This window comes from Danio aesculapii, chromosome 4 (genome assembly GCF_903798145.1).
Source record: "Danio aesculapii chromosome 4, fDanAes4.1, whole genome shotgun sequence".
Classification (NCBI taxonomy): domain Eukaryota; kingdom Metazoa; phylum Chordata; class Actinopteri; order Cypriniformes; family Danionidae; genus Danio; species Danio aesculapii.
In genome coordinates, this window is record NC_079438.1 from 36,590,509 (window position 1) to 36,615,348 (window position 24,840).

Consider the following 24,840-nt stretch of genomic DNA (forward strand, 5'->3'; position numbering starts at 1 on the left):
TAAATATTTTGCACACCATTACCATGCACAAGCAGTGTTACTGTACGTTTATTTAGAAAATTATAAAGCGTTTCAGAGATTTCATTTGGACGGTAGACGCTGTTTTTTTTTCACAAAGATAAAAAAAAAAGTCCACCCTAACCTTAAAAAATGCTTTTGAAGATCTATTTCAGGTGGCACATATCGCCTTTTATTTCAAACGTTTACTTTTGGTCATAGTTTTTTATTATTTTGAAATACTAAGTTCTTTTTATGCAGTGCTACCTGCTTTTTTTCAGTAGCATTAAAGCTTACAGGGATGAGATCAAGTTCTTTATTTAGGAGATCAGTGCTGTTAACAAGACGCATACATAAGAAAACTTTCTGCTAATGTGAAAGTACAGAGAGTTGATAGCATGTGTGAATAGGAAGATCTGTCAGTCATCATTCACAGTCAGATAAAAACAGAGAAAGCGTTTCAGACATTTCCTCTCATCCATAACCCTCTTTCTTTTGGCTTTGTGTATCAGTGTGTGGCAGCACATAGACTGCATGGGGATCGACAGGCAGCACATTCCCGAAACCTATCTGTGTGAGCGCTGTCAGCCACGCACCCTGGACCGAGAGCACGCCATCCTCCTGCAAACCAGGAAGAGAGAGAACATGTCTGGTGAGTTTTTTTTTTTCCATGATACACAAAAACAAACACACCTATGCACACGTTGAACCTCTCCCACAGAAACAAAGCCACGGCTGCTTTTTCCCACAATTCAGCTGTAGATAAGCATCTTTAGATTCTGTACACTGTATCTATTCACCATCACGTGAGCTTTTGTGTGCCATGAAATGTACACCTTACTGTCCTAAAATCGATACAAGTAGATCTATGTGAGCGATTCCAGCGTTATGGATTACATTTGCACTAAAAACATTATTTAAAAAAATAAATAAGGGCATAGTGGCCCACCTAAATAACATTTGTATTTTCAAAATGCAAAACCTGAAACTTGCCTATAGCACTTATTCACTGTTGCTCTTATAGTTGTGTAAATTGCTTCCTTGTCCTCATTTGTAAGTCGCTTTGGATAAAAGCGTCTGCTAAATGACTAAATGTAAATGTAAAATGGCAAAGAGGCAGACACGCATATTATCATTTTTTTTAAACCACAAGAAAATCTGATAATGAGCCTGATCAAAAGAGATCTTGAATGGATCAGGATAGCGGAAGACAGAAGCAAAATGATCTCAAGTCAGCCAGAAAACATGACAGAAGAGGTAACTGTGGGCTTTTCTTGAAAATGAGACTGAGTCATTTAATTATAATTTTTCACTTGCCACATAATAGTGAAGTGAACTGAATAGAGATTGTTCTTTCATTATATGTTTGTAGCTACATGTTTTCATTTCCCATGACTGACCTATAATGTTATATGTTTAATGACGTGATATTCCGGAAAAACTGAAATTGTTTGGTGGACGTCGGTCACTGTAACTTTTATTAACTTATTTCCTGTTTTGTTTCGGGAATTATACATTCCAAATTATAATTACAATTATACATTACAAATTAAGCACTGGATAAGAGCTGACTCTCTATTGACCTTATTCTTCAATGCGGAAGTGCGTGCGTTTTTGCGATTGTTTTCGAACTTCCGATTCAGGTGCCTATGGGAGAAATGACTAGAAATAATAAACGGCAAAAAACGGTCAAACTACTTACTCTACAAACAAGTGTTTGCATTACAATACAGACTAAGTAGAATAATATAATAAGAAAATATCAGTTTGCAACACCAAGCAGCAAAACGAGCTGTTTTTAACGTTTAAAAATGAATGGAAATGAATGAGACCGAAAGTTTCAAGCCAAAATGATTTAAATGGCTGCGCCCACTCATACGCGAAGAATAAGGTGAATAGAACAAATATGATTGATTTTCTTTTAATTATTTTTTTTTTTTTTTGCATTTATAGTGAAAAAGCTTGGTTATAGATCTTAAACCTCTCCGTTATGGATGTGACAGTTGTGAAATTGCCACTTGTATGACTTTGTCAATGTTTTCAAACAATCACATTTGATTTACCAGAGACATTTTTGAGTATTTTTACAGTACTGTTAAACACAAGCCTACACAAAAAACTTATAAAGGTTTCGCTATGTTGATGAAAACCTTTTTTTCCTGGCGAGCTTGACATTTGCATGGAATTGCTCACACATGTATATGTATTAGGGTAGCTCTGATCGATCGGCCGATAATCACTTCACATGTAATGACTCAATCGGTACTCACCAATCTGGCCGATTTCATAAACTGACCGCAGGTGTTTGTTGATGAGTTTACAAGCAGAGGAAGACGTAGGTTCATACAGGCTCTGTGATCCCCAAAAATTTGTTGAAATACCCAGAAATCATGGCGACAGGAGTGAATGAGCAAGAGAACAGATTGCGAGAGGCACAGTGATGTTCTAAGCATTACATTTGTTAGGTTAAATGAATAGAGGAGTAAAGATATTGTGGGTGTAAATCCCTCCCTCTCTCTCATTGAAAGATCTGCTGTTGGTCATGTACTTAAATATTTAGTTTCATTAATTCTGTTTATCTCTTAACAGTGATTATTTTTTACGGGTTAACTGATGTTGATTTAGTTCTAGTTTGAACTTTGACAGAAAAAAAAAATGCAGACAATGTTTCCTCATTGCGATGTTGATTTTTCCTGTGTACCTTTGTGTTTTATCTATATAAAAAGAGCATATTTTAAAAAGAAAAATTTCTAAGTTTATTTACTCTGCTGCCATCTGTTGGAAATTTTTAGACATTACATGTGTGCCTTTGTTAAATGTCAAAGTGCTCTTTGAGGACGTGTTACTTTACATTTATGGTCGAGGCCTAAATATCAGGTTTATGGGTTGAATCTGGTGTATTAACACGTGTTCTGGGTTGTTGTTGTTGCAGATGGGGACACCAGTGCTACAGAAAGCGGAGATGAGGTTCCACTAGAGCTGTACACAGCGTTTCAGCACACCCCTACCAGCATCACACTCACAACAGCACGTCTGGGTAACAAACAGGCTGATAAGAAACGAAAGAAGAGCGGAGAGAAGGAGCCGCCGGCTACAGCCAGGGCCAAGAAGGTCTGAATCACATAATCCACACTTGTAGCATGAAGATTGTTTTTATTATTATTGTTTTGAAAAATGATGTACTGTCTTATTCAGCATAGGGCTTAGTAGTATTGAACTATAATGTACTGTGATTTTATAAATAATAAAATGTTTATATTATTGATGTGTACTTATGTTCACCAAGGCTGCAGGTCTGTTATAATATGTTTTACTCTAGTTACTCTAGTGATGGTTAAGTAATCATTTTATTAATAATGATTATTTGAAATGTTTGATTATTTTGTTACCTTGTAAATGTCATTACTGTGATTTTATTTTATTTTATTTTTTATTATTATTATTATTTTTTTTTTTTATTTATTTATTTTTTTAATTAATTAATAATTTTTTTATAATTAAAAAAAATAAATTTAATGCATGTTTGCGTAATAAACACATTAATTCATTTATTTTTCTTTGAGCTGTGATGTGTTTACTAGACTTGTCGATACATAAAGGTCTGATTTCATATTGTTTTTGTCTTTCAGTCATTCCGTGAAGGCTCTAGAAAATCATCTAGAGTAAAGGTGGGTGTTCTGGAGCTTTCTAAACACAACCACGAAAGCATCCCTTTAAGCTTGTGTTAATGCATGCGTGTGAACGTGTGTTTACCATCTTGCTCGCATGTGTGTCCACAGGGCTCCGCTCCCGAGTGTGAGCCGATTGATCCTCCCTCTTTATGGGAGAATAAGATGAAGTCGTGGATGGAGCGCTATGAGGAGGCCAGCAGTAACCAGTACAGTGAAGAAGTGCGGCTACTGCTGAGAGTCAAAGAAGCCCGAGATGGCAAAACCCTGGCCTACAATACACACACTGCAGCCTTCAAACCACCTGTAGAGGTATTAAATAATCACATTGCAAACTTTACTGTAATATTACTGTAATATTATAACTTTACTGTAATATTCTTCTTCTTAATGCATTGTTTGATGCTTCTTACAACAGACTTTTTGTAATTTAATTAGTTTTTTTCCTCCCAGAGTCAAGTACAGAAAAACAAGCGGATTCTGAAGGCTGTGCGGGATTTGGCTGCTGATTCACTAATAATCGAGTACAGGGGGAAGGTCATGCTACGACAGCAGTTTGAGGCTAATGGATACTTCTTTAAGAGGTACTTGAAAGGCCATTTTGTGTTTCTGAACATTTGTTTTCAGGTCTGCAGGATGTTTTTTTGTTTATAATGTTTCTTTTTTTTCCGTAGACCGTACCCTTTTGTATTGTTCTATTCTAAGTTTGACGGTTTGGAAATGTGCGTAGACGCACGGAGCTTCGGGAATGAGGCCCGATTCATTCGGCGCTCCTGCACCCCTAACGCTGAAGTGCGACATGTGATTGAAGAGGGCATGCTGCATTTATACATTTACTCTCTGAGGTCCATCTCCAAAGGGAGCGAGATCACCATTGGCTTTGATTACGACTACGGCAGCTGGTAAGCACACATGCTAGGGCTGAATATCACGCTACAAATTCTGTTTGACCATGCAAAAGCAATGAATAGAATGTGTTTACATAAAAAAAATAAGCAGAGAACTTTTAATCCTAATAATTACGATCTATAATATGCTGTGTTAAATGTTATCACTTCACAGTATATGTTATTTAGGAGTGCAACAATACAGATTTCTCATGTTTAGGTTCAGTTTTAGGTCACTGTTTCGGAATGTGATATATTCAGCGAAAAGTTCAGTCATAAAAAAAAAAAACTCTAATAGCAAAATACAATACAAAATGAATACAACATAGCAAATATAGAACAGTGCTTTTTCCATATAGGGCTATTTAACTGTAGTTTTCAATTACATAAACTTAGATAAAAGAAAATATAACACTGCATACTGTATACAGTCTTCACGATATACATAAAATAAAGGTTAACCATTACTGAGCTAGCTATTCAGTCAAGAGCAGAGTGAATTCATTATCTTTTGTTTTTTGATTTATATTAAAAACACAGCAAGAATAAGATGTTACTACTTTAAGATGCAGCACAATGGAAAAAGTTACGGACAATTGAATTTGCCAAATGTTTACATTCCAAGGCATAACCAATGCTCATCGAGTCGGACAAGTGGACATAATTATTGGTCATAACCAAGTCTTAACGTTGACAAGACTTAATTTGAGCGTCATAAACTTTCATTTATCTATTCAGATGAGGCACTTCTCAGATCTCCCTCGAATCTGAGTGTACAAAATATTACTGCCACCCCTATCTAGAAGTGTCTGCTCAAGCTGGATGCGTGTCGGCAATAAAGTCTGGTGGGAGTGGGTAGTCTCGATGGAATTCATGGATAGCAATTGGTAGCCATGATTCTTTCAACTAGAAATTTGTGTACTTTGTATGGACTTGTGTACTTTGTATGCACATTCATACTTGCAGACATGAATAAAGAGCTTGAAAGCCTATTAAAGCATTTGCATTCAACATGTTATTGGGTTATTTGGTAAAAATCTACCTGTTATATAGGATTTTGTTAAAGCTATTTTTGACCTTTAACTGATAAAAGAAATGGTTTTGTATATAATCAACTGTTTGCTCTTTTCACACTACTTTCATTCTCTTTTCCTTTGCTAGTAAATATAAAGTGGACTGTGCGTGTGTGAAAGGCAATCCGGAGTGTCCTGTGCTCAAGCATAACCTGGAGCCCACAGAGAATCTAGGCTCTAGCACACGACGGCGAGGCCGTAAGGACAAAGAACCATCGCGGGACGAGAGCGGACAGAATCAGAACCTCACTATGGACTGTGACGGGTCCAAGGGGAAAATGCTTAATGACGGCAAACAGAGAAAACTCTCTCCTCTCCGGCTCTCAATATCTAACAATCAGGTACCGTAGACACCAGTCATTGTCATTCCTACCCAGTTAAACACAATCTCATCTCTAAAGTCGAAAAGAACACAGCGCACACTAGTTTTCATCCTTGAAAAAATAGTACTAGTTTCGATGTACTATTAACTAATTAGAGAACACAAAATAGTTCATAGATAATAACAGTAAGTTTTGATGAAACTTGGTATAATGAACAAAACTCTAGCTTAGAATTCTGGGTCCCATTGTTGGCTGAGAGTCATCTATAAACGTTGAAAAACCCTTCATGTTTGCATGTAAATATGATCCGTTTATTAATCTGTGCATGATTCTTTCTTTGTTTGGATATTTTCATTCTAATGATCTGTTTACTCATCCACATCTCCTTCCTGGCCCTAATTACGGTGTCTGATCACCACAAAACATGTTTCCTCATTATTTTGCCCTGTATTTCAGTGGTGGCGGATGGCAGAATATTAAATTTGACTTGTTTGGCACGTTGTGAAAGCGTGAAAGAATCCACCCTCTTTAACTCCCTGCCATCCTGGTGCTGCATATATCAGGACATCCCATGAAGAGTTGCCAGCAAAGTTGGCACAGTCCAAGCACAGGATATCCACTTTATTTAGTAGATGCATTGATGCACAGATTCCCGTAAGCACAAAAAACGGTCTCTTGACCTAAGATCTCGGCCACACTTTGAGCCCGAATCGACCCTTCCCGCACTTTCTCTCCCTTTCTAATGCTCCCCTCCTGGTTTGTAGCCAGGCGATGATAAAGGCCCCTCTCCCCCTCTTGCAGGATCCTGAGTTAATAGAGGATCTAGAAGAGAAAACCTCCGTTAGCAATGAAGTAGAGATGGAATCAGAGGAGCAGATTGCAGAAAGGAGGAGGAAGATGGTAAGTGCGTCCAGGGGAAAACGACCGCTATGGCAATCACGGTCGCCATGGAAACGCTACTGCCCCGCCCCCCCACCCCCTTGTCTTTCTCCCCCTCCTCGTTCTGCCTCCTGGTGTGTGTGGTGATTTGGGCAGCTCCCAGAATGCTCCACCATTCCTTTCTTCCCCCTTCCACCCCTCTAAACCTCCCGCTAATATCGCTGCTGCCGCCACCGCTTCTCTGTTCCTGTCGCTGTGTAGTTTAACCTCCTGAAGGGTAGCGCGAGGGCACTCATCCTTGTTGCTTTGTCTTTCTTTTTCATACTTCATCTGTTATGGAGCCTCTTTGGGTCTCTATGATGAAACGTTAAGAGCTACACTGTGTGTTTCATCTGCAGTCATTTCTCTCCTCCGTCATGACTGAACGTCAAGCCTGTTAAAATTGAGAGATCACGCTTAAATGGAGTAACGTTTGAACTGTTAAACTTCAGCACAGGACACATCGACAGAAATGCAGTGCTTGAAATTTCATGTTTAATAAGCAGAATATGTTGTCTTTGGTGTAAACTTAACAATCCTGAACAAAAACCCGATTAGTTGGTACATTTAAATTGGAGTGTTTCACTATTGACTAACCAGTAAAGTTTAAAATATTTTTTTTCATGTAAGTAAATTTGATTTTAACCCTAGTTGTGTACAGAACCATTGTGTGTAGAGCTTGCTGTCTGGTTCTACTATAGCTTTTGTTTATGTAGTTGCTTCGGATCAACTTTAGAGTGTATAGTAGTTCTCTTTTTAAATGTGTACATGTTTTATGTGAATGGTTTGGTGTGCCCAGTAGATATTGTGGTGCTGTTTTTTTAACATGAATGTTTAAAGGGCTATAGAAAAATGCTAACCGGTTATGAATCTATTGCACCTCCAAAACTTTTCTTTACAAAAAATGCAAAGTTAGCAGCAACTGCTGGAGTTCTCAGTAAAAATAACTAACAACTTAAAAATAGTAACATAAAATTATTGAAAAAAGCTAACTGCTGACATTGATGTTCATTACCCGGATAAATGAAAGTTGTAGACTGATGCATAACATATATGCAAATTCCCTTAAAATTATCGCTAATGTTTCTATGAAACAGACTAATACCCAATTTTTCTACCCATCTGTTATTGTGGTGGGGTGATTTTTTTTTGTGGATTTGAAAACCTCTCCCAAAACTTCCTCAGTTTCATTGGCTTTAACCGATTAAATGACTAAAGAGCTTTTAAAGGTGTGCAACTTTTTTATAGTTCATAGAACTTTTGGCAGAAGAACCAACTTTTTTGGTTTTCCCTCAATGAAAATGGTGTTTGGGGGAACTAATGGCCCGTTTCCACGCTTCGTTACGCTTTTATGGCCGTTTCCACTGTCAAAAGGTACCAAAAAGCAAACTGTACCATACTACTTTTTGGGTACCTTTTCAAAAGGGTACCAAGCACAACAAAATGACACCAAAAGGCGGAGCAAGACGTGCAGATGAACGCCATTGGTTTACAGAGATGTGTCACTAGCTCGTGCACAAGCCAGGAGAATGAAAACAAAGGAAGCGGCATTTTTAAATACACAGCCGAGACATTACACTGTAATAATAAATACATATTATAATGAGCCATGGTAGACCTGAGCTTACACAAACCTTGTCATCGTCTTGATGAACAGCCACAAGCCAAGAACAAGAGCAGAATTTACCTTGTGTGCCGTTATTGTTTACAAGGCCGTGTAAAGCGCAAGTGGTTTCACTTTCTCCAGAGTGCTCACATGCTCATATATAATTTAAATAATGAACTTCTTGAGCTGATGATGACATGCGCGTGATTATGGAAGTGCTTCTGACGTCAACTGTAACTTTCTGTCGGACACCATTGATAACCTTTTGGCAGTGGAGACGGGCCATTAATTAGTTCTTACTTTAGAGTTGGGTTTAACCCAGCTTATGCATGCCATACAAAACACCAGAACAGAATTTTAAAGTTATAAAAGAAAGGCACATTCGGAAAGTTCAAATTAGCCACAGTTACTTTTGTTTGTGGTTTTTGGTTCTTGCTCAAGTTGTTACAGATAATTTTGTCCTAATTTTGCTGTTTCACTTGCATAACATAAAAATGCTTTGTTAAACAGGTGTAAAATCTTACAATCTTGCACATTCATTTTTTTGGATTTTTGTTAAAATATTTGTGTATATATATATATATATATATATATTACATAGATATGTCATATGTAAAGCAAAAGTTGGCTCATCTAACTCAATGGAATGTACATTGTCGTGAAAACTTTCAACACACACCACTTTTTAGAGAGAAAATTAGCCCTAATTTTATAAATTTTACAATTGGTGGACAAAATTCTTTCAACCCAGAACCTGGGCTACAACATTGTGGTGGCCATGAATCACAGCTCCAAACCCCAACCACACTACCCATACAGTGAGAAGTAGATTAGTATGTATGAGTGTGTGCATGGGGGTGTGAGCGAGCTTAGAGGCCTGTGTCTGTATGTAAACCCTGATGGCTGTCTCTTTCGGCACCATTCAGGGCAGCCCGGCAGAGGAGTCCCACCGTCACGACGCAGGGGCTTCCTGCTGCAGAGCTCTGAGAAACAAGGAGGTAAACCTACCCCTTCATATCCTGACAAATCCCAAACCCAACCCCTCCACCCTGCCTGTTACTGTACAGGAGAACCCACACACTAACCCCACTGTCCTGTGCTCACTGACCCCATGCTGAGACTGAAGTCCAGGCATGCAACCCTCAGTCGCTCAACATGGCCCACCTCAAGACACCCTCGTGTGATACATTTTGTTGCTGATCTGTTTGGTAGGACATGAGGGGAGTAAAGAAACCGCACACATACATGCCACAATTCACACCTTGGGGGTGTCTTATGTTTCCTCTTGGCTAGAAGAGAAAGTGTCCCATTTCTCTCTTTTCCCGCCTTTGCTGCTGGCTATGGCCTGCTGATTGCACTAAGTGGCTAGCTGGGTTCCCAACTGTCAGCTTGAAGCTCAACTCAGCCTTTTTCTGTTGTCTTTCTGTATATCATTCATGTAGACACGGGAAGAGAGGAAGATGGAGGCCATTCTGCAGGCGTTTGCTCGAATGGAGAAGAGAGAAAAGCGGAGAGAGCAAGCGTTGGAGAGAATCGGCACCAAAGGGGAGGTTGGTGGACGCAGCGATATAAAGGAGGAGGCACCTGCAACCCCTGAGGCTGAATCTCCTGCTGTGTTACAGGTATGTGATATCCACTGATGCATATGCTCAAGCTGATTTATTATAACTGATCGCTGTACTACACATTGCATACCGCGTGTAGCTGTGAGCATTAATACGTCTGCATTCTGTTTGTGCTCTGCCAGTAATACTTCAGAAGCCCTAGTTGTCTATAGGGCTTCTATGCTCCACTGTCTCAAGTTTATTTACCATCAAATGCTAACGTATAAGTGGCTTAAACTTGCATTTACTAATAAAAGAAAGAGGCAGGAATGGTTCAAACACTTTAATCATGAAAAAACTATTAAACAGAAGTATGTGTCTAGAGCATACGGTCGCACAGCTTTTTGCATAGCCCACACTCATCTCCTCTACTAAGCCAGCCAATCCTGAATTTTGCACTCTGTATTGTCTTGACATGTAGTTACTCTTTTTTTGAGCAGTGCACTTCATAGTCTATGTCAGGCTTGATGCAGAAGTATAAATTGGCTTTAAATCTGTTGCATATTACTAACAATAACGGTAATTTTCAGCCAGCCAGCACGACGACTTCCTGTGAACTGTCTTTCCATTACAAAATCGCCCCGTTTAAGTTTATCTGTTTTCTTAAAAAATAATTGAACTTCACTGCCTGATAGATATTTGATATAAAGTGGGTCTCAGACCGGACAAGAAACACTGCATTGAATTCCACTTTTCCCTTCTATTTCTTTAAAATATGAACATTTATTTTACCTCCGTATTTTCAATGGAGTTTCTGTGCTAGCCTGCTAATATTGACGGCGCTAGCACCTACCTCAGTCCTGGAGTGCTGGTGTCCTGCACAGTGTGTATGGGTGTTTCCCAGTGTTGGGTTGCAGCTCAAAGGGCATTCGCTGTGTAAAATATATGCTGGATGAGTTGGTGGTTCATTCCGCTGTGGCGACCCCAGATTAATCAAGGGACTAAGCCGAAAAGAAAATGAGTGAATGAATGAATTGAAAGACCTTTTATCAGTTTTGTTGTTATCTGTTTGTTTTTATTTTGTATACTGCTCATTTATTTAGAAACTGTTATTGTAAATTATGTATTGAACATTTATTATTAATTTCTTCATGAATATAACCTGAAATAAATAAATATATCCCTAATTGTACTAACAATTCATCATTGTTTTGATATTTAGCCGATGCTAGAGGTAGTGAAGGAGGAGCCTGGTCTGAAACCAGCGAAGGTGAGCCGTAACAAACAGAGAAAAAGCTTCTCTCGGAACCGGACGCACATTGGACAACAGAGGCGGCGAGCGCGAACAGTCAGCACCTGCTCCGACTTGCCCCCCAGTTCCCCTGGTGACCCTTTAGAGCCCTTAACGGCAGAGACTCAAGATATAGAGATGCCTGTGGCCCCTGAGGCCGATGCTCCACCAATGCAACTCCCTGAAACAAGCCCACCCCACAGCGGCTCACCAGCCCCAACTTGCCGCAGTGGACAGAAGTACCCCAAAACTAAAAAGGTAGAATTCATCTGCGGTATCTTCTATATAATACACACCACAGCTGTTTGTTCTGAGTTTTACAATGGTGTTTTCTTTGTCGCGACAGCACTTAGTGAGCGAGTGGATGGGTGTTGACAAACAGGAGCGGGTTGCGCCACGCACTCCGGAGCCTCCCCCTGAAAGGCCTTTGCGGATCAGTAGTGATCCTGAAGTCTTGGCCACACAGCTGAACTCTTTACCGGGCATGTCCTGCAGCTCACACGTCTACAGCACGCCAAAACACTACGTCCGCTTTTCCTCTCCTTTCCTGGCCAACCGTAGTCCCAGTACTCCTGGAGTGCCTACGGGACGGCGGCGTTCGAGAGAGATGCCCGAAACACCAACTACCACTGGCTCCTGCAAGAAGGTAAAATAGTCACATACTTCAGAAATGTTGTGAAGTAGCTTATTAATATTGTTCATTAGTGACTGATTATACGATTTACATTTCAGATCAGACACACTTTATTATTCACTTACAGTTGAATTGAATTGCTTTTATTGGCATTGCATTTAAAATGTAACAAAATTCCATGTGCTCTTCCAACACTGCAAACATGCATACTAACAAACCTACACCCTGTCACTACAAAGAATGGCACTGAGGCTTACTGTGTTTTGCTTAAGCACATAAATAGAACGATAGACATAATAAACTATGTCAAATTATACATTGTCAAGTGTTCATATTCTAGTTAGCAGCTTGTTTGGTCATTTATAGCATAGTAAATGTAAAAATGATGAGTATTTAATGAGAAAACATTTGGTTCCACATTGAACAATACAAATCTGTTTATTTTTAGTTCATGCGTTTCAGTTGGCAACAAGCAAATGTCCTCAGTGTGCACATCTGACCAGTGAATCCAGCTTGTGTAATCTTTCTTTTAAAAAATAGCAATCTAATCAAATGAATTTAGCAATTGTAGTCCGTGAAGTGGAATAAAAACAACACAAATTTTTCCCCCAAGCATTTTTAAAGCAGCTAACAGAGACTCTGAAGCTAGCACTAGATACCAGAGGTACACTTTAGTTTGCTTGCCTGGCTTGCAGAACTTCCACATTTTATCATCCTTTCCCATAGCATAACAACTTGTTTTCTAGATAGTCAATATATTTAAGTAATCTTTCAAAAGAGGGCTTAATATTAACCAGTGTGCATCTGTACAGTATAATCTGTAGCTTTACATTTAACTAGCTCTTTACATTTCAATGGATTCTGCCTGGCAGAAACGTTCTGAAAGTGAACTCCACGATACAGTTTCATTACATCTTTATCATTATAACTGTGGTCTGAACTCTGCAGTCGTCTTCATATTACCGTTCTTGGTGTGAACTTTTACCTTGTTTTGTACAGCGCTGGCTAAAGCAGGCTTTAGAAGAAGAAGGTTCGACTAGCCCAGGTGGAGGACGACCTTTTCTGCTGATACCCAGTGAGAGTCCTCTCAGTCCCTCTATAAACGGCGAGTCCTGCAGCCCTCTACCCCTTAATGGAAGTTGCTCATTACCAGGTGAGTAGCCGTCCATATTCAGACAGGAAAGTAATAACATAAGGCTTGATGAAAGTAGTCTGCTATCTTACTCTGTCCATATTGTTAGATTTTGATGTATTTAGCTTAAAGAGCCCCTTTTTTGCATTAAAAAAAGATCATATTTAGGTTTTAGGGCTCTCCAACAACATGCTGATATGAGTGCAATGTCTTATAATGTGCATTTATTTTTAACAAATTATCTCAACGACTCCCATATGAATCGTTCATTCATTTGTTTCCAAACCCCTCCTTAGCGCGAAGCTAATCTGCGCTGATTGGTCCGATGACCCAGTCTGCGTTCAGCACGAGACAGAGAGAAATACCCACTACAGCTACAGTATGAAGTAGCAGAAAGTATGTGAGAGCCCAATGCAGGAATGCAAAAAGCAATGCAGTTAAAGACCAGCATATTGCTTTACTCTGAACCGTAACCCCAAGTAATAACAACACACATTCAGTATTAATCCACACAGTGGCAAAAATTGAACTATTTTGAAAATTGACCACACCATGCGTGTGAGGAACAGCTGATGGGGGCCATAGTATAGGCAAAGAGCAGAGGACTACTATCGCAGAAACGCATTTAAAATCGGTAAAGGAAGAAGCACGCGTCACGTTTTTAACGTTGTTTTGGACGCAATATGTGAATAGCCCCATACAGATTTAACCTGAGAGATACAGTTCAAGCGCTGATCTATAATCGACAAGTGATTACAAGCCACGTGGGGTGATTACAACTTATAACACACAATTAAACACATATTTTGCAAACTACACTAAAAGAGGCAATAATTTTTTGGGGGGTTTTCACCTTTATTTGAGAGGACAGTAGAGAGTATTGACAGGAAAGCATGGGGAGCAGAGAGTGGGGAAGGATCAGCATAGGACCGCGAGACGGATTCAAGCTTGGTTCGCCGTGAGCACCGGATTGTATGTCTCGGTGCTCTAACCTGGAACTCCATATTTAGTAATGTACCGTATCGATGCCGATGCGATCTAACAAAAGATCCGAACCCAACTCGATTTGTTTATTCGACTCTGAGTCAAATATTTCACTAAAGAATCAATAGCTTTAAACAAGGGGCACTTTTAGATTTAAACCTTAAGGTGGATGTTTTCAATCACTTAGAGCTGTGTTACACACTGCATGGAAGTTCAGCAGGAGCCCTCTGATCAGATGTTTCAGCTGTTGCTTAACTTATAGCCATTGAGAACTCAAAAGGCTCACACCTATCGTAAAAGGGTAATTTAGTTCACACCTATCAGTTTGAAAGGGTTGAGGCACAGGTCAACATACAGAGACTCAATCACATCAGAGTTCATTCAATGTTAATGCAACTGAACTAAAATGCACATAATCTTTCAATATGCTTACAGAGTTGCCTACACCATTGAAGAAGAGGCGCTTGTGTTCACTCGATCCCTGCATGTCGGAGACTTCCACCCCATATGGGTCTCCATGTGCCACGCCAACCCGAACAGAGTCAACAGAAGCACCGGGCACACCTTCGCTGCTAGCAACACCTCCTCGACCTCGACCAGAGGAGCCCAGTACCGAGCCCTCGACACCCCTGCAGATGCCCAACCACCCTCTGTTACAGGAGGTCAGAGCTTTTCTGCATTTCTTGTTGATGCCGTATACAGTTATAGGCAAACATTATTTTCCCTCCTGTGAACCTTGTTTTCTTTATTCAAATATTTCCCAATTTATATTTAACAGCTCAAGGACATTTTCACAGTATTTCCTATAATATTTTCCAGACAAAGTTTTGTTCTTTAATTTGGCCTGGATGAAAGCATCTTTAGTAACTATTTTAACGTCAATGTTATTCGCATATTTCATTTCAATTGGCTACAGAACCAAATACTGTTGTCCAGTGACTTATAATTATCCTCCTTAATTATCCTAACCTATTTAACATCGTTAAATCTTTAAATTGCACTTTAAGCTGAATACTAGAATTTTACAAAAATACTAGTGTATATATAAAATATATATCTATCTTATTTACCATATTAGGTAGCCTACAATGCTAGGTGTGCAATCTGACACAATGACACGAATCATAAAAATAAAGCTTATTTATTTTGGTTTCTTGTCAAGACAAGATCTAAAACTGTAGGGATTAAGCCTAAGGAAGTTTGTATAATTCTTATTTTTATCCAAGATCTTACTTTTACTAAGATTTCGCTCCCTGGAGTATCTGATATGTACCTCACGTTAGGGCTCACGATATGCGTTAGGGCTTCCCTTACCGTAATACACCCAAAACATGAATTGCTGTAAAATTAGTCAATGACAGGGAAGCATTTTCTCTCGTTAACTGCAGGGAAAGAGGATTTGAAGCACATAATACCAGCCATACATGCAAAGCACAAATAATGTCTTTCAATTCGGTCACGTCCAGCGGCTGTCATCCATGAACCAATCTCCATCTGTGTTAGATGTTTGCTCCAACTTTCTTTTGCAGTCTGAAGCGCGTCAAACACACAAAACGCCCAATTCATGCCATACGATGTCTAATCTTATCTTTGCTTTCCTGCTCCATCCACGTCTGCTTACTGCACAAGCTGCCCCCCACCCCCCAATGTAATGTTTGGATTGTGAGGGTGCAGGTGAGATGTCATTTTTCGAGAGACACTCAAATAAATCACATGCGAGGCGTATGCAATGCCTATAAGTCATGTAAAACAATTAATTTCAAACGGAAATAAATATAATTTGATTATTAGTTGGATGTTTTATGAGTTGGATGTTTATTAGTTGGATGTATTATTTACTTTTTTTGTGATTATTTTGTGTTTAAATTAAGAATTTTGCAGGATCACAAAAACGTGCGACTTTTTGTTGATTTTGCGTTGGATTGAGCGATCGTGGAATCGCTGCCTCCAATAAACATAATTTAGGAAATATTTGAAAATCAATAAAAACATTCACAGGAGGACTAATCAATTTTTCTTTAACTTGAACATGTTTGGGATTTTGTAGAATGTTTTTTAAGCATTTAATGAAATTGATCCCCAAAATATTAAAAAAAGAAAAGCCTTGTGGCTTTTAATAGTTCGTTGAACTGCCACAAGGGGGTGTTAATACTTTGTCAAAGCATGCACCATTATAATTAGCAGCAGTAATCTTAAAATGAGTTTGATTTGCAGCTGTCTTTTGGCAAAAGGCAACAAAATGATCAATAAACATCTCTGTAAATCCACAGAGTGAATCGTCAATGGACAGTTCTCCAGATGGCAGCCGGAGGCCCAGTACACAAGATGTGCGTTCACCATCTAAGTATCCTGCTACAGAGGTGTTTTGTTGCATTTTTCATGATCACATCTAACGCATCTTGTTGTCTTTTGTCAGGTTGAGCGACCTCCTTCGCTGCTGGCATCTCCGAGCGTAAGAAATGTGAGCTCTGATACGGCTCCACAGGAGTCTAGTAAATCTATGGGGTCTCTGAGTCCTCAGCCCTCCCACACGGAGCCCCAAGATGCCGCAGTGGATGAAGGCATGGAGGTTGATGCCGCTGCTGGTGCTGGCGGTGGTGGTTCAGAAGCATCAACATCAGCTCCTGAAACGCCAGTCTCCTCTTACCCTCCGTGGATTAAGAGTCCAGAACGGGGCGGCATCTCTTTTTCCCCAGTGAATTCAAATCTGAGAGACCTCACCCCTTCACACACCCTGGAGATGGGGGCGTACAGGCCGGATTCAGCCTCGAGTGGCCCTTTCAGTGAAGCCGCACCCTTCTTTTCCTGCAACGAGGAGAGCAGTGGTGTAACATTTACCCGCTCGCTAAGTGGAGATGGCACAGGGGAGGGAGGCACTGCAAAGAACCCACAGAAGAAAAAGGTGTGTGTTAAAGTATCTGCCAAACAACAGTAACACTTCAGTCATAATTTACACTATTAACTACAGGATTATCACCTGCTTATTATTAAGATATTAACTGTTTATTAGAAATTAAAAAGTGAGATCCTATCCTACATCCCCAATCCTACCCTAAATCGCACCAATTATTAATAATCAGCATATTAGTAGTCTTAGTTTATGCTTTAAGTAACAATTCACCATTAACAATCCATTGTGTTTCTGAAGCTACTTAAAAACATCATAAAATAATTATATTTTGACACAAATGTATAATGTTTTTGAATATGTGTTGTCAGGTCTCTCTGTTGGAGTACAGAAAGCGTCAGCGTGAGGCACGGCGGAGCGGCTCTAAAGGCGAGTGTAGCTCCCCTGTTTCCACAGCACCACCAGTAGACGTGTTCCCTGTGGCAGTGGAAATGGCTGTTGATCCTCCTGCTCCCGCAGCAACACCAACCCCCAGAACCCCACAGCCTAGTGAGGATCCAGATGCCCCTCAGGGGGAGAGAGATGGAGAAGGCCAGTGGTATGTCCTGAAGTATATCATGTTAAATGAAGATGTCAGTTTTCATGTAAACTTCATTTGACTGCTCATGTTTTATTCTATGTGCTGGTTTGATGGCCAGGTGAAACCAAATTTTGTACCGCAAATTGTAACATTTAAGCATGTTTAGTAAGTTATTTTTCATTTACAGGACATCTTCAACATCAGTAGAGCAGGCCAGGGAGCGGGGCTACCACAGGGCCTTATTGCTGAGTGACCATCGCAAGGATACAGGTAAGGAGAACCCTAGAAAGATTACAATTTTGTTTTGTTTAAATTCTTGAATTAGGATCTGGTATATAAATGAATGCTTCTGGTAGTGGGAAAAATATATATGCTAGGCTTCTGCCTGTATCAAATGTTTTGTTGCGATTAATTGCTGTAGCTTTTATCACAATTGACAATATTTATCATACCTAAGATTACCTTAAGAGGTATAATAACAACAAAATACTTGGTGTATTGCTTTATTCAAACAAATTCAATCACAAAAGGAGTACAATATGTCAGTGTTTCTCAACCACGTTCCTGGAGCTCTGCACATTTTCCATGTCTTATTAACCAAACACACCTGATTCAGATCATAAGCTCATTAACTGAGACTGAAAGACCTGTAATGGGTGTGACAGACAAAGGAGACATCCAAAACATTCAGTGTTGGTGGTCCTCTAGGAACGTGGTTAAAAAACACTGCAGTAGGTAACATTTTACAGCAGTCTCATTGGTAAACGTTAGTAAAAACATTAAAATCAACAGTGGGAAATGAACATATTATAACTGAAAAATAAATGACCTATTAAAGGGCTATGAAACCCCCCTGTCTCAACAGGGTGTTTTCACTCCTCTAGTTTGGAAAAAGTCAGGAAAGTGGGTGTGTCTAGCTCTGTTTAGGTGGGAGTGTCGGGGGAGGGAAAGAAGGAAGGATTTGGATAAAAATGGGAGTTTACATTTGGGCACGCGTAGATCACCGAGGCAAAACAAACACACAGACGCAGGGGAGACAGTGACTGTGGAATGTTGGATACCGCACGTCGTATTAGAGAAAAAAAACTCCACATTTTTCCTGAGTACTGTGAATTGAGACACACTACTCTTTCACATGGTATTTTCTGCCAATGTTAAATAGCAAATAAACAATATTTTATGCAGCCAATCAGTCTCACACATTATTTTACAGTGGCAAAACAAACACACAGACGCTTGATACCGCATGTCGTATAAGAGAAAAAAACCTCCCCATTTCACCTGTAACTTAGATGCACTGGGTAGGTAGCGTCAGAAAGCCGTGTGTGTATAGACTGTCAAAAAATGCGGCGAAAAAACAACATGACGGTAATAGTTTGATTGCGATGTTTACACTTGTGTACATTTTGTACTGTATCATTGATTAAATAAATGCAGCCTTGGTAAGCAGGAGAAGCTTATTTTAAAACATTAAACAATCATACTGACCCCAAATTTTCGACCAGTTGTGCATTTAATATTTTATAAGTAAAATGTGTGCTTTAAATTTGACACCCACAGACATGTCACCAAATTGAAATTAGAGGGTAAGACTTTCTCATACATAGCCTCATTTCAAGTGTTAAGTTTTGTAAAATTTATGTATTGAATGAGTCAATCTATTAAAGAAACGTTGGCTATAGAATTCTGCATTATAGGCTTAAATTATAGAGAGAAATAACCGATGAACCGAGACTGCATCAGATCATGAATGTTGATCTTTCTTTCAAGTTGTCAGTGCAGAAATGAACAAAACAACAGGTCTAATACAACATATTATAAGATTAAAATATGAAAAAGTTATCAGATAGTAACTTCTGTCAATTTTCCTAAAGGATAAACAGTACTCGTAATATTTCAGTATGCTTTCACTTTCCGGTGGGAATGACATCCTGCCCTATTCATCATTCTCTCTTCATATAGCTGAATATAGCTATGCTATTACACAATCATAATACACTGTGATATAGCCTGGGTCGTTAGTTTGTTGGACTGTTTTGTTTTCTCACTACAATCAATCCACTCAATCGAGTAGAGACCACCTCATTCAGGCGATCGCCGACCGATTGATTTGGCGCGGATCCGAGCGCGATTGCTGGATTAACATATGCCAAACTAAGCGTGCTAACTGGGGAAATGAGACGGATTCCGAAACAAACGTCCATGTGCGAAAGCACCCTAAGATTGTATTTACACGCAATTGACAGACAGTCGCAGGCTTGCAGCCAAGGTAAACTTTTGTGACAAGGCAGGACTGGACCATTCTGTATACTGGCCCGAGCGCCTCGCACGCTGGCCCCGGGCCATCGGGCAGTCCTCATTGTTGAGCCCCGTTGGCATGTTATTATTGAATATATACTTTGTCCAGTTCTGCTCCTGGAAGACCATATTTTAATGTTGTCCTGTGTTCCCAATTAAACGAGCTTACAGAGCTGAATTTTGTTATAAAGTAGCCCTCCAGGTTCAGGACTCAAACCCCCCTGGAGTCATCCCAAATAAGTGGTGAAGCCATGAAAAATATTAATATGTGTGAGAACCTGATTAGCTCTTCTGTATGCCTTTTTTTAATTAAACTGTCATCTTTTCAGATGGTGGAGAGTCAGAAGGTGGTGATTCCCAAGTGAAGGACTGTCCTTCTCCCAAGAGCTGCAAGAGCCCTTCGGCACATGCAGTAAGAGAACCCTCTCTCAGTCTACCCTGACAGCTTAAAATATCTCAACCAGCAAGTTCACATTATGAACTTCTTCTTCTTGTATTTACAGCCTTGTTCTCCGGCAGCCCAGGCTGTGTCTCGGCCATCAAAGGATGAAGATGAATCACAGACTTGTGGTCCTGCTCAGCCTCAGGCACTGTCCGTCCAGCCGTCCAGCGCTAAGACTCCCAGCTCAAAACCAGCTGCTCTGACGCCCAGCAAGCTCCACTGCGGGCCCTCGGGCGCCTCTCAGAGTCACTACGCGGGACCTTCGCTCATGCACTCTCCCAAAGCGCAACCCCAAGGATCACCTTTCCGTGGCCAGCGAGCCTTTCTGACAGCTCAGCCTCAGAACCAGCCTCAACCCCAAGCTACGTCTGGTCCAGCCACTTTCCCTCAGTATAACCCTCAAAATGCCCCTCCACCTCCGCCCCCTCCTCCTCCAGCTCCACCTACATCTGCTCCTTACTTCCCCACCCAGGCTACTGCTGCTGCTGCACCCTTCCCTGCATTCAAGCCCACCGTGGCCTCGCCCTTTCCTCCTGGTTCCCAGCCTCTACTTCAGCCCCATCATGCACTGCATTACCAAAGCAGTGCCGCCCCTCCTCCTCCACCTCCTCCTCCCCCTCCCCACCCGCAGCCTGGCCCGACCTTACTGCATGTCAATCTGCAACCTTCTTCACTGCAGCAGCATCAGCTCCTGCTGAGCTCTGCCCCACCTCCGCCTCCTCCTCCTCCACCTCCTCAGACACAGAGTTCCCAGCAGCCCCCGCCTAACACCGGCACGCTCCTGTCAATCAAACAAGGACCTCACCCACCCCTTCCACCCCCTCCTCCCGCTCCCTCCACTAACGCACCACCGCACCCGTTCCAAAACATCAGTGGTTTTCAAACCACTCTTCTCCACCAGTCTGCACCAGCCAACCCCTCAGTAACCGCATCTACTTATCAACAAACTGTATTACCCCCTCCTCCTCCACCTCCCCTCCAACAAACTCCTCCCACACAGACCCCGCCCAATCCGAGCATCCCTCAGATCGCAGGCAGCAACCGAGGACCTGCTCCTTCCTCCGCCTCTTTCCACGCAACTGGATACTTAGGCACAGGATGGCACTGACCACACTCATCTAAACGCCGCCCTCCAGACGGACTCTCTCAGAGAGGGGGCGGAGCTACATCTTGTAACATACAGCACCACTGTAAATATTTTCTATGTACCTTTTCACAAAGGCTAATGTAAACTGGTGGGGGTACATTAAGACGAAAATGAGGACTGTAACAGAGTAGACTGTGTGTAAAAGATGATGGTTAATGAACCCTGGTGCTCATCACTTACCCACAGTCCCCCACACCTCCCATCACAACCTTGTACTGCCATCCTGTCTTTTCCAGACGTCTTTTTTTTACTTTAAATGTTTTTATTCATTTTAATCGCACCTTTCCGCTGTCTTTACCTGTTTTGTCCTCCCAGCGCAATGGGACATTCCAGTTTCTTCCCTATCGTTCCCTAATCTTCCCGTCTCCCCCTGTTTTTTCACTCATCAGTTATTTGTTTTATCTAGTCGCTCATTATATAGCAAAAAGGTTTTGTATAGAGAAAAAAATACAGAATTATTATTTTTTTTATTCCTCCATGTAAGAGAAATATCTGTGCACCGCTGCAGAGAAATCCAGAGGAGACCTTTCCGATAGGCCGCTCACTGCCCCAGGAGACTGCACTTGTGTGAATGAGCGAGTCTGTGTGCATGAGTGTCTGTTTTTACGTGGAAGGGAGCGTGAATGCTTGTGTGCCGCCCGCATCCGTGCGCATATTTATAGTGCGATCAGGAGGCGGGCGTCAAATAAGACACAGACAGATATGCGTGCTGTTCTCTGTGGCAGCTTCAGAAAGAGAGGTCCTTCCTGTAGGGGGTAAGCGGTTTATTTTTGAATATCAATGGTTATTTGTAGAAAGTGTAATTTAATGTATAGGTGGTTACTCCAGCTTTCTCCAGAAACAGTTGTAAATATTGGCTTCTTTTCTTTTCTATGCTTGTATAATTGGCTCCCATCCCCATTTTGGAATATGGTTGTAAATACAAGCGCTCTTGACGAAAAACGCTGAATGTTTCTGTGACTGTAGCACTATTTTTATTTCCTCCTCTCTGGTTTATTTTTTTTACTGTTTGTGTGTGAGTGTATGTGTGTGTGAAGGACAGAGGCTCACAGACACAGCACTGGTTGGCTATTTTCATGGTTCATTATAATAAATCACTGTAATGACAGTTTTATACCAACTGAATCGTCTTGCTTTTTATTCTGGGGAGGGAAATGGGATGTGTTTTTACAATTATATGTTCACAATGTGAGTTTTTCCACAGTTGATGCTGAAGTGATGGTTTGAAGATTAAGATGTCTGAATATTGACCTTGTTTGTCAGAAAAATTTAAACTTCAAGTTGCTTATTTGTTAATATCAGGTGATATGCTTCAAGGAAAATATTTATGCATAGATCAAACAATGGATGAAAGCAGTTATGTGCTCAGAAAACATCAAGCCCAGTGTCTTATCACAAACCAGAACAAAGGATGTGAGGTTATGATGGGGAAAGTTGAGCATGAGGCACAAAAATAAAGTTGGTTATTACAGCCATGGTTTGTATGTTTCCAAATAACAGACTTCATGTTTTTCAAGCTAAGATTGAAGACTGAGCAGCTATCAGGTCAGAAAGGCCAACAACATCCGATAGATTTTGGTTTAAATCTGTGAAAAACACTTGCCTCCTCTACTCCAGTCCTGGAGACCCTGATTAGCTGGTTCAGGTGTGATTAATTAGGGTTCGTATGGTCATGGAAAAGTGGAATTTTGACATGGCGTTTTCCAGACTTGAAAATTGTTTATAAAACTCACAAATTTTAATGAAAGTTCTAGAAATTTGTTAAACAATACCGTGTATATTTGAGTATATTTGAATTGATAATATTCTGACGCGACGCTCTATGCGTGAGTTAAACGGGCAACTCGGTTTCAGCTGCTCCTCTCATTCATCACCATTGGATCCTTTTGAGTGCTGTGTCCAGAAACTAGAAAGGTAAGTTACTACAGGGACTAAAGGCTAATTTGTACACACAAGACGATTTTTTTTCCGCACATACAGCAAGATAGCCGTCTAAGCTATGAATAAATTTAACGCGACTGCTCCTATTTTATGTAACGTTAGCAGAGTAACTCTACTAATGTCAACCTTGCCATAAAAAAAAAAAAGTTTTCCCCAAAAGTAAAAACCCTTTCAAAGATTTTTTTTTTGTGCAGGCTTGTATTTTACAGCACTGTAAAAATATTCAAAAATGTCTCATTTGATTTAGCAAAGTCACACAAGTACTAATTTCACATCTGTCAGATCCACAGTGGAGATGTGTCGCATCCATAAAGTTTTTCCCTCATAAATGAGCGTCAAATAAAATAAAATCAATAATTTTGCTTTATAGTGAGCTACCTCTTATTCTTTTGATTGGCGTCGTTGTGCAGTTTAATTCACAGAATTTTTACAAAGTGTTTTGTAACTCACAAGCTCGCTAACTTTTTTGGTCACATCCATAACGCATGTTTATTTCCCTCATTTAAAATCTAAATGTTTACAGACTGATATTTTTCTGATGCCAAAAACCTTGTTGTTAGTTGTTTTGTAAAATATAAACGGATGTTTCAATATAATGTTAACATAAACTTTCTCTGTGAATTTATGTTTTGAGACTTTATTGCAAATGTCCCATAATGATGCAATTTCCCAGCTGCTTCAGGACTGACCCCTCATTTTCAGAAACTGATTTGGAAATATTATCAAAGCATAATCTATTATTAAAATGTAACCTATTAACAGCGCTGGCTTTTAAAACATTTTACCAGAGAAAATATTTGTAAATTATACTCTCCCTCATCAAAATAACAATTGGGTAATTTGCTACATAGGCTAGCTTATAACATATTCACTTGACGGTTTTTTAAATAAGTTTTCAAATATTCTAACATGTAGTTAAAGCTGACAGTACTGCTCGAGTGAGTGGCGCCATCTAGCGGATCTCCTGATTTTTTTTATTCTATTATTATTTTTTGCAATTGTTAGACATTGATTTTCAGAAAATAGTTGCTTATAAAGTATTTCTAGCTTTCTTACAGTGTTTACCTGGGATTCAAATTGAGTTGAGTTTTCTTTTTTTGTCATGTTCTGTCATCATTATCATTTGTTTTTAGTAATTTTCTATCATTATTTTAATGTTTTGTGTAAAAAAAAATACTTTCAAGGGCATCGTTAGTTGTATTACTACTTTTTGGTCCTTGGCAGATCACAAGCTCGTTCATTATTTCATCTAACAACGTAATCATTATCTAAATAAGTTTTACACAGATATAGAACGAAATACAAACTAAATAGATTCAAGTATCTTACAATATTCTCTAATAAATTCAAATTTGTATTTATTATGTACATAAAACTTCAGGTCGTGGATTTTTACGTGGAGTTTGGGAAGTTAAAATGCGTAAAAACTCTGATTGCAGCTAAAAGGTTTAGGACGGCGACACTCCAGGATTAGACACCCATCAAATAGGCTTATAACTGCTATGCAGTTTTGTCGGTCTCAACATT

At 40.0% G+C, this 24,840-nt stretch overlaps 1 protein-coding gene across 5 annotated transcripts in view; it reads left to right on the plus strand.

Annotated features, from left to right (window-relative positions):
* kmt2e (lysine (K)-specific methyltransferase 2E) overlaps window positions 1-22,492 on the plus strand; it is a 63,535-nt gene extending 41,043 nt beyond the window's left edge. For 2 of the 5 annotated variants that reach the window (XM_056455558.1, XM_056455557.1), the window contains exons 5-24: window positions 510-649; window positions 2,930-3,108; window positions 3,627-3,665; window positions 3,777-3,977; window positions 4,119-4,249; window positions 4,340-4,567; window positions 5,714-5,966; window positions 6,750-6,848; window positions 9,399-9,470; window positions 9,915-10,094; window positions 11,239-11,565; window positions 11,654-11,953; window positions 12,941-13,094; window positions 14,493-14,719; window positions 16,328-16,384; window positions 16,474-16,959; window positions 17,277-17,503; window positions 17,673-17,755; window positions 20,113-20,195; window positions 20,287-22,492. In XM_056455558.1, the coding sequence (XP_056311533.1) occupies window positions 510-649; window positions 2,930-3,108; window positions 3,627-3,665; window positions 3,777-3,977; window positions 4,119-4,249; window positions 4,340-4,567; window positions 5,714-5,966; window positions 6,750-6,848; window positions 9,399-9,470; window positions 9,915-10,094; window positions 11,239-11,565; window positions 11,654-11,953; window positions 12,941-13,094; window positions 14,493-14,719; window positions 16,328-16,384; window positions 16,474-16,959; window positions 17,277-17,503; window positions 17,673-17,755; window positions 20,113-20,195; window positions 20,287-21,333 (4,513 nt within the window). In that variant the 3' untranslated portion in view covers window positions 21,334-22,492. The remainder of the gene's footprint in view (window positions 1-509; window positions 650-2,929; window positions 3,109-3,626; window positions 3,666-3,776; window positions 3,978-4,118; window positions 4,250-4,339; window positions 4,568-5,713; window positions 5,967-6,749; window positions 6,849-9,398; window positions 9,471-9,914; window positions 10,095-11,238; window positions 11,566-11,653; window positions 11,954-12,940; window positions 13,095-14,492; window positions 14,720-16,327; window positions 16,385-16,473; window positions 16,960-17,276; window positions 17,504-17,672; window positions 17,756-20,112; window positions 20,196-20,286) is intronic. The other 3 variants (XM_056455559.1, XM_056455560.1, XM_056455561.1) reach the window with 3 other exon arrangements.
* The last annotated feature ends 2,348 nt before the right edge of the window (window positions 22,493-24,840 follow it).